A 10,242-nucleotide genomic window follows, 5' to 3' on the forward strand; every position below is an offset into this window, starting at 1 on the left:
TGCTAAGTATGGCACCGCATTCTTAAGTCTCATTCTTAAGAAATAAAACCACTCTTTACCATTCTCTACGATTCTTTACCATTCTTTAGGGTCAGCAGTCTTATGTATTCTTTTCGTTCTTTGGGTGTTCTTATACATTCTTAGGCCAACTTATTGATTCTTTGCCTAAAGCATACTTAGCTGCTCTTTGGCGGGTTTTAACCATTCTTACCATAGGGTTTGCTAGGTATGGCACCCATTCTTAAGTCTCATTCTTATGAAATAAAACCACTATTTTAGCATTCTTTAGGGCCAGCAGCCTTCTGTATTCTCTTACATTCTTAGGGGTGTTCTTTTACATTCTTAGGCCAAATTATTGATTCTTTAATAAATAGGTGCATCCAGATTGTCATCGGAAGATTATATTGCCATGTAGCATGGAATGACATCATTTAACGAACAGCATGATATATAATCAATCGTTACATTTGGAATGACATGTATAAAATCTCAGTTGTGGGTATCAACCGTTTCCACATTTGTAACACAACCCCTTATACATTATGTGTGGGACAGGCGGGCATATCTACACCGGTGGTCGCTACCAGGTGAAACTCTGTCTACCCAGGTATTTCAGGGCACCCTCATCCAGTCACCCTAGCCATCTTCTCAGTGAATCACTCGGGTACATCTCAGGAGTGCTCCCACCACCGTCATCCAACGACATGTACATCTGCAAACTTAATGGCGGCTGGAGTCCATTCCTGGTCAGCTCTAATGTCAACATTATCCCAGGCCGTTACTGTTCATCAAATAGCGGCACTCTTACCTTCCACCATCGGTAAAACGTTTTACCTTGACTGGTGGCAATCCTGGAACCTCCGGAAGCGTCAGTGTATACACACATGTGTTAACAATGCTGCCTGCTAAGTTCATGACCTACGTATATATGTATATGTACGACACACCAGCACTAGTAGTACTACATGTACAGGAACTTGATGAACAATGCATAACAGCCATAAGGATATTCATACCATGTTATGAACACATGTGTACACAGTGGCTACTTAGCACAGCTGCAGCCTTTCATAAGCCCATGATGCATAGAGGGTTTAATAATTACGTATGGTCTACTACACCAATCAAACTGGCTGCCTTACAGCAGCATGAATTCAAGGCTTTGCAGCCATTTGCAATGGGCAACCATCCATCCTAGTGGGTCAAGCAACAACACCCATCACACAACAGCCTTTCAATACCATGGCTCGAGATATGTACATGTTGTAGCATGCATACACATGTGCAGAAGGAGCAGGCATGCATGCCAACTCCATCCCGACACATAGGTCAAACATTAATCATGATGCTAGTTAGCAGTATGTAGCAGGCCCTCAATTATACCGACCATCCCTCTGTACTTGTTTCCATGCCCCAGAAGTCACAACTACGTCTAACCCTTAATGTTGTTCCCCTTCAAGGCTGATGATATCTGCTTTGCACTGACGCCCAGGGTATCACACGCCCAGGGCACAGCATGTCTGCAAGCTTGTCGATAGCCAGGATGCCCAGAACAGGCCAGGTTATCTGCATATATAGGAAGTAATGAAAGCTTGTCAGGATACAGGAACTGCTGGTGGTTAATTAATGTCCTGTCGTTCCTTACTTTATCAAACATGGTCAAGGGGTAGAGTCCTTGATGGCGAGTGTCTTGGTAGGCTCAGGCAGGGTAAATTTTGCACGGTGGTGCAGCCCCTTCATCTTGCCAATGACCAGGATCTCAATGGTGTCCTCAATGGAAACCGATGCCTGCACCACCAAAGAATTAGTAAAACCGGATCCAACTGAGTAATCAGTTGCAGAAATGGCCAAATTATATGTTGCAAGTTAGAACACAGAGTGTACAGCAATCTGCCATAATATATACTTGCCATGTCACTGAGCACCAAGCCCGCCCCAAGCACTGATGGTGTGCTCGGCTTGTCTTTGGAGCCGCCCACCAGATAGCAGCCAATCGTCTTGTCAGCCAGGTTTTACTTGTTGAGGTAGGACACGTGGCCGCCTGCCGACTTGTACTTGTCCATCTCCTCCAGGCTGTCATCCAGAAGGGAGGCCCAGCAGCAGGGGTCAGCAGGAGCAGCATTTCCTGGGCCCTGCTGCCGTGTTGTCCTGCTGTACTACCACGGTGCCATCTTCAGCCGTGTCCAGAATATTATGATTAGGCACCTGGGCACCCTGCTGGGCAGGGGTTGGCTCATCACCTGCAGAGTCATGCATGACATGAATGCCCAGGTCATATTGTAGGCAAGCAGGAGGGATGATGGCATGTTGAGGAGCAACTGACATTTACCATGCATGCACATATACATAGAGCTTGGGTTCCTGTGTACATACACATGTGCTGGCTAGCGCTATTGCACATGGATTGACTAGGTGTAGGCAGCGGGAGGCATCACATGTCCTGTTGTCTCCACTTATACATACAAGCATGATGAGGCTAGCAAGTTCACAGTCACGCACCCTTCTCTTTCTGTGTCTTCTTAGCCATGTTGCGGAGGTTCTTCCATTTGTGGCGGAGTGACTTCATCAATTCTTCAGCAACATCCTCCTCGGTTGTGTTTGCCTTGGCCTTAATGCCTACCATGGTGGTGGCACCTTCAGTTCCGCCAAATTTATTAATAAGTTCTGCAATCCGAACCTTCACCTCCTGTGGATTGTTAAAAGCATACAACATTACAGGAGGGTGTCTTAGGGTTAGCCCATGCAAATATTTCATCAGGATGTATGATGTGTGAAACAGGGGGGTGTATCTTCGCCCATGGCAGCTACCCTGCGAAACCTGCCTTCCCCAGTATTACGGGGCACCCTCATCCAGTCACCCTAGTCAACTTCTCGGTGGATCGCTCAGGTTCCGCACCCACCACCATTTCCAACGGAATCTGCCAGGTCGACAGCGGCCCAACTCCATTCCTGGTCAGCTCGCGGGTTATCTTTACCCCAGGTCACCACCGTCCATCAACTTAGGGGGCAATGTCTTCCTCCATCGGAAGGACTTTAACCCTAACGGGTATCGATCCCGGGATCTCCCGGGGGCAATGGTCATGCCTTACCAGTGGTGCCAAACCCTCTATGGATGTATGTTGTGAATAGTAAAAAATCCTGGACCATGACACCTTACCGGGATGTCCTTGAAGTTGGATGCAGACATGATGTCCGAGTGAAACTCTTTCTCAAGCAAGCCCGCCATCTCCTGTGCGGTACGTTTTGTCCTCTTGCTGCAGTCATTGCTTGCAGCAGACTTTGCACGCTTCCGGACCTGCTGACCCTGTGCTCCCACGTCTCCCTGGCAGAGTGCATTCAGACCCGCAAGAAGGAGTGCAAGCTCAAACTGCTTCAGCCCCCCAGACAGCAGGGCAGACTTCATGTCCTCAGTGAAGTGGTTGATAGCCTGCAGCTTGGGGTTGTTAAAGTCTGGGGCATACATGCCATTCGCCACCAGAATTCCACATACTGCAAAGGAGTGATGAAAGGAGCCCTCACTCCCACAGTAGAGTTTATACTGCTCAGGCCACTGGAGGATGGCCGCAAGGAGCTGGCCCTCGTCGGCCTTCAAGTCCAGGTTGTGCATCTCCGCCCAAGTTTTGTGTTGGTCTGAGAAAATTTTAAGATGCATCTCAGGATCGTGATTCACCACCACTGCAGCAGTGTCCTCGACGACAGCCGCTTCTGCAGCATGGGTCGGCATCTGCAGCAGAGAATATTGTTAAACCCAATATGACAATAAACATTGTAAATATTTATGAACTGAGATCTTTCACAGAGGAAGGAAATGAGAACCCTAAAGTAGGGTCCGCCGCCTAGGTATCTTTAACCACCCGTTGGAACACCACATACCTTCACTTGTTGCTTGCTAAGCTTTGATGATAAGACAGTAAGCCTAGTGGATCTGCGAGTCTCAAATGGAGCTGAGTGGGTACTCTGTCGTCTGATAGGCGAGCGAGGCGACCGGATATTGTCAACAATGGCTTGAAGTCCTAGCTTTGCAAGGAATTCCTTTTGTTTGGCTATACGAATAGCACGCTCCTCATCCAAGCTTAGATTGGAATGCTGAAGAAATTCGGTCCTTGATGAACCCTGGACACTTTCCGGACCTGAGATTTTAGGAAACTGCATATGGATGAATTATATGGATGAAAATAATATGGTTTCGTGAGCTGGCCATCATGCAACATGACTTGCACCATGTGCCGTACCCTAACATATGTGCGTGTACGACAGGCAACCCAGCTCCTGTTCAGGGGCTCGGCTGTCACCCTGGCACCTGTACAAACCCGTGGCTTGCAGCCTGACATGTCCACTTACCTGCTGCAGCCCGCTGCCTGACGCCAGCGCCATCCCTGGCTGCAGCAGCTGCATTGCCCCCAGCCGCCCATCCTGTTCCCCTGCTTCGGCGCCTTCGGCAGCCATGGCAGTGTCCACCTCAGCGGTGGTGGCACCCATCTCCGTGTTGGGCTGGATGGGCAGGGCAGAACGGAGGAAAGAGGGACATGGCAAGGGTGGGGGCGGGCCGCGAGTAACTGAAAGCAAGGCTCAGGGGTGGCTTTGTGCCCAGCATGAACAAAGGCAGGCGACTGGGTTTTCATGAGCTGGCCATCACACAACATGACTTGCACCATGTGCCGTACCCTAACATATGTGTGTGTACGACAGGCAACCCAGCTCCTGTTCAGGGGCTCGGCTGTCACCCTGGCACCTGTACAACCCCGTGGCTTGCAGCCTGACATGTCCACTTACCTGCTGCAGCCCGCTGCCTGACGCCAGCGCCATCCCTGGCTGCAGCAGCTGCATTGCCCCTGGCTGCCCATCCTGTTCCCCTGCTTCGGCGCCTTCGGCAGCCATGGCGGTTTCCACCTCAGCTGTGGCGGCACCCATCTCCGTGTTGGGCTGGATGGGCAGGGCTAGTAATAGGAATCAAAGGGGATAACTGAGTTGTGTTCAGCCCACAAAGATTAGCTGGGAGCAAGGCGCTAACTTCAGACAACGCAAGATCGCCCGATAACTGTGCAAGCAAGCACAAGTCAGAACGTCGTTTGTTGGGGAATAGGGACGTCAAAAATAACAATATACAATACATTTGGACCCAGTTTAATAAGGAAGGAAATCAGAGAACACAGTGTTACTGGCACATCGGGCGTCAGTAACAGTGAAGAGATGGCCGAGCGGGATGAAGTGCACGGCGGAGTTGGAGGAGGTCCGGAGGAGAACGAAGTAATGGCTATGATGAAGGCGATAAGAATGGCACGCGACGGAAACACCCAGAAGGGGATGATGCGGTGATCAACGGACTCCGCGCCTTATCCCACGTTGTCTGAAAGCAGGCGCAGCCAGCTGCAACTAGGCCTACCCAGTTGTGTGTAAGAGGGAAATGGGTGTCCCTAAACCGGCCGCAAAGGGTTGGCAACTACACATGTTTTGCTGGGGAATGGGGTGATCTGGCTACGAGGGGACGGCGCCGCGGTGGAGAGGTCATTGCTTTGAGGTTTAGCTCAGCATGGTTTATTACCACCGCGGGTTACTGCCAGGTGACCAGCTGGAGCCCACTGAAGCGCCCGGACCGCCTTGCGCTCATCGGGTAGCAACTAGACTGCCCAATAACGAGTGCTCACGGCCGGTAGGCTTTACCCGGGTGATGCTCTCAGGGAGAGAAGCGTCCGGGTTGCATTGTGCTGCTCCGAAAGGCCAGCCCCAGGGGGTGCGTGGTAAAGCACCCAGGCTGAGTGGCCTTGGGCCGGTAGGCTTAGATGCGTTTAGCTGGAAGGCCAGCACCAGGGCTGGGTTGCCTTAGGCCAGTAGCATAGGAAGAGTTTATCCAGAAGGCCAGCCCCAGGGGGTATGCTCTCGTGTGGTGAAGCACCCAGGCTGAGTTGCCTTAGGCCAGTAGACAGGGTCGTGTTTATCCGGAAGGCCAGCCCCAGCAAGGTTTTGCTCTCCCGCGGCGAAGCACCCAGGCTGAGTTGCCTTAGGCCGGTAGACTGGGTCGCGTTTATCCGGAAGGCCAGCCCCGGGGTTATGCTCTCGCGTGGTGAAGCACCCAGGCTGAGTTGCCTTAGGCCGGTAGACTGGGTCGCGTTTATCCGGAAGGCCAGCCCCAGGGGGTATGCTCTCCCGTGGTGAAGCACCCAGGCTGAGTTGCCTTAGGCCGGTAGACTGGGTCGTGTTTATCTGGAAGGCCAGCCCCAGGGGGTATGCTCTCGTGCAGTGAAGCACTGAGGCAGAGTTGCTTTAGGCCAGTAGACTGGGTCGCGTTTATCCACAAGGCCAGCACCCGCAGGTTTTGCTCTCGGACAGTGAAGCACCCAGGCAGAGCTGCCTTGGGCCGGTAGTTTGTGTTACGTTTATGCGCAAGGCCAGCCCCAGGGGGTATGCTCTCGTGCAGTGAAGCACCCAGGCTGAGTTGCTTTGGGTTGGTAGGTTGTGTTGCGTTTATCCGCAAGGCCAGCACCCGCAGGTTTTTGCTCTCGCGCAGTGAAGCACCCAGGCGGAGCTGCCTTGGGCCGGTAGGTTGTGTTGCGTTTATCCGCAAGGCCAGCCCCAGCAGGTTTGCGCTCGGGCAGCGAGGCACCCAGGCGGAGCTGCATTGAGTCGCTAGGTTGCATCGTGTTTATCCGGAAGGCCAGCCCCAGGGGGTATGCTCTCATGCGGTGAAGCACCCAGGCTGAGTTGCCTTGGGGCCAGGAGGATGGGTCGCATGTATCCGGAAGGCCAACCCCAGGGGTTTGCTCTCGCACGGTGAAGTACCCAGGCTGAGTTGCTTTGGGCTGGTAGGTTGTGTTGTGTCCACCGGAGGACCAACCCCAGCGGGATTGTTCTCGTGTAGTGGAGCACCCAGACGGAGTGCATGGGGCCAGAAGTGGACGAGGAGGACTTGGAGCCAGAAAGGGGAGATAACTCGGACAGCAGCAATGGATGAGGTGCAGTTGTGGAGGCCCGTCGGTGAGGGCAGGAATCGGGGCAACGGGTACCAAGGGTCGGAAGGTCGTCCTGACAACCCAAGCCAGGGCTAAGAGGAACAGGTGGAAGAGGAGAAGCGAATGGTGGCGCGGTTTCCTGAGTCACAGATTGGAAGGCATGGAAGCCACCCCTGGGGTGTGGAAGCCAGGGAAGGACGGGAGGATAAACGGCAGCAGTCAGATGCTTGGCTGAGGATTAGGCCCGGGAGACGCAGCTCACCAACACGGGAGCGGGAGCCCTGTATCCGGCAGCAGCCACTGGCCTGGAAGAGCAGCCCCAGGCGAACCGTGGCATCCGGGAGAAGGCCATCCAAGAGGCGCATGGCCGCCGTAAGGAAACAACATGGCAGCCCGGAGGCGCTGCATTACGAGGTTGTTGGCCGAGTCCCAACATCCCAGCTGTGGGAGGCCCCGGAGGTCCAGGTTAGAGTAATGGCACAAAGCCACCACGCACTGCGGGCGGTAAACCCGTAGCCGTGTTATGCCAGAGCAGGAGGAAAAGAAGTTGCATGAGTGCTGCATGGATTCTGCAGGGCCGCAATGCCAGCACGTTGGGGCATACATCGGGCAAAAGCCAAACACGCTTCTCAAAGGACACTTCACGGGGCAAATTGCTGGATACCTGGTGCCGTGGAGCTGGGTGGAGACGAGTGTGTTCAAGCTACAGCAGCAGGCCCACGAGTTCCAGGTGTTCGGGTTAGAGGTGGCCCTCCAGGCCACGGTGTCAGCCTCCGATGTTCAAGGAGTTGCAGGAGTGAACCTGGCCGGCAGTGGTACTGTTCACGTGCACGGCCGTGAAGTTACAAGAGGTGAATGGGCAGCTGACTCACAGCCTACTAAGGAATTTAGGAGGAGGTTGACAGCGAGTGCAGGATGAGTGTGGGCAACAGAGCGGCATGGGAAGGGTGGCAATCGGGGGTTCCCGGCTTCCATGACCAGAGGAGTGCAAGTCGGAGCCCAGTGGGTGCGGGCTCCCAGATCCTAGTAAACCCGGGACTGGGAACGCCTCACGGTGGGGGGGCCGCGATGGACCGCGGCTGAGCCCGCCTGCCAGTGTAGTGGTGGCTGTAAACCAGGAGCTGGGTCGGCGGGGATACCAGGAAGTGGGTGAAGAGCAGATTACGGAGAGTGTGTACAGGGGCCATGTGAATGGCACTGACTTGTACTAGTTATGCAGGGAAGGGGCCCTGTGTTAAGGTGCAGGTTGGGCAGTGCTGCTGGTATAAACACCCAGCAACAGAGGCAGAACGGGTGGCCCAATGGGCGGACGCCCTGGTTAGCTGCAACGAGGCGCCACACAAGGAGACCCAAGCCCAGAGGCCCAGGCTTACTGTGTTGACTGTGATCAAGCAAGGGATAGAAGGGGAAGGAGCCGGAGGATCTAGCACTGGCTACCACACGGACACCCGGGAGGAGGAGGGAGCTGATCTGGACAAACTGCTGTCGTGAAACGATGACCCTTGTGAAGGCAGCAAGTGGGTGAGTGAGGAGCAGAAAGGGGAGAACCCGGCGTCGCAGGACGAGCACCAGCAAGGGGAGCGGGGACACCCAAGGAAGCATGCAGCGAGGCATACAGCTGCTACAGGAGGCCGGACAGAGGCTACAGCCTCTAGGGTGACATGACGCAGTAGATCAGCAGAATGAGCAAGAGTTGTAGAAGAGATCGTCTTTTGCTTCCGGACCCGAGGACTACCAGCCAGGAAAGCTACTTACACATGTAGCAGTGTGGTGAGAGTTCTTCCAGGCAGCTAAAGAAGGCTGCCCCCTCACAGACAGAGACGTTGGCTAGGCCACCTGGAGGGAGGGCCCCAGCTGGAGTGGGTGTCATGCGAACACCCAGGACAACAAATAGTGCCTGAGCGGGACTGCAAGCTAGCTATTGTGCAGGAGTTGCTGCAGGTCGCGATGCTGGACTGCAACCCGGAAATAATAATGGCAGGTCACCGGCCGCATGCAGTGCAGTTCCTACAGCTGCGTCGTTACAGCCGAGTTAAGCACGGCTCTCTGTGGTGGGAGACTGGAATGCCCAGCTAATGCACTACACCCACGCTTATCAACGGCCTGTGAGTGGTGGGAAAGGAGGGCAAGCTGCGCCTCTACATCCATCCGAGGTACTTTAATTGTTTCCTGAAATACCGGCCTGTGCAGCAAGAACGCCTGGCAGATGTCACAAGGGCCAAGGGGAGGAGGGGCTGGTGAGCGAGAGGACCCAGGGTACCACCTGGGAAGTGAGTGGGGAAGGGGAGACCGCTCCGTGGTGTGTTTTGGGGCTGGTCGGAGTTATCTTTGAAGGGTTTGGGTACCACGGGAGTGTGGTCGCAGACGCAACGGCCTTCCCACAGAAAGTTAGTAGGGAGTACAGATCACACGCTGACATTTAAGCAATGCATGTTGATTAAGTGCTCGTCCTGTAGTGCGGTACGGCAAGTGTGGCGCAGGAATTCGCAGCCCAGAGCTGGGCAGAGGACAGGGACGGATACCCTAGTTCGTTACAAAGATTAGCTGGGAACAAGGCGCTAACTTCAGACAACGCAAGATCGCCCGATAACTGTGCAAGCAGGCACAAGTCAGAACCCCGCCCACCCGCCCGTCGATGTGATGGGGAAAGGGGGGAGGACGAGCCACGAAGTGAGCACCAGGGCTAAGAGGGGCAGCACCAGCAGGAGGCGGAGGCTAGGATTGGGGACCGGAGCCGCGAGGGACATGAGTGGGCCGAGAGGCGTCGGTGTAGCGCTCCAGGACTTGAGGGCTGCGGATCTGGGAGAAGGTGTGGAGCTCCTCGTGGGAGGCGCCGGCGGCCTGCGTGGCCTGGATAATACCACGACGAAACCCATGAGGGGTTTGCCCGACGTAAACACCAGCCTCCTCCAGGTATTTGCCCACTCGCATGGCCAAAGTGCTGCTGGAAAACGGGCGCTCCACGAAGTGTTGGTGACCCCGGTCAGTGGGATGGAAGAGGTAGTCGGAGATGGCAGACCCTGGGGGGGCATCGGGGGCATGGCACAGCTGCCAATAGAGGGCGAAGGTGCGGATGAAGCAATGTCGCGGAGAAGGGCCGGGGCGCAGTTCCAAAGGGGGAGCTCGGCGCCCTTTGGATGTTTTGGTCCCAAGTTGCTCAATCCGTAAGGAGAGGGAGGGGTAGGCACCGAACGGGTCCGGTATTTCACGGAAGGGACCACCACCCTGCGGGTCACAGAAATCATGTAGCCGCAGTTTGCCTGTGTCATGGCCGAAGTAGCTGGTGTGCCACATA

General features: G+C 54.6%; 1 protein-coding gene across 1 annotated transcript; it reads right to left on the minus strand.

Moving 5' to 3' along the window:
• Positions 1–1,659: 1,659 nt before the first annotated feature.
• VOLCADRAFT_108465 (uncharacterized protein) lies at positions 1,660–8,134 on the minus strand (the record flags this gene model as incomplete). The annotated part of the gene is made up of 11 exons (XM_002959045.1): positions 1,660–1,788; positions 2,206–2,240; positions 2,500–2,686; positions 3,158–3,724; positions 3,874–4,146; positions 4,342–4,491; positions 4,774–4,923; positions 5,662–5,819; positions 6,482–6,703; positions 7,210–7,349; positions 8,001–8,134. The coding sequence occupies 11 exons, from the start codon at positions 8,132–8,134 to the stop codon at positions 1,660–1,662; spliced, it is 2,145 nt and encodes a 714-aa protein (XP_002959091.1).
• Positions 8,135–10,242: the final 2,108 nt, after the last annotated feature.

Source organism: Volvox carteri, assembly GCF_000143455.1.
Source record: "Volvox carteri f. nagariensis unplaced genomic scaffold VOLCAscaffold_120, whole genome shotgun sequence".
Classification (NCBI taxonomy): domain Eukaryota; kingdom Viridiplantae; phylum Chlorophyta; class Chlorophyceae; order Chlamydomonadales; family Volvocaceae; genus Volvox; species Volvox carteri.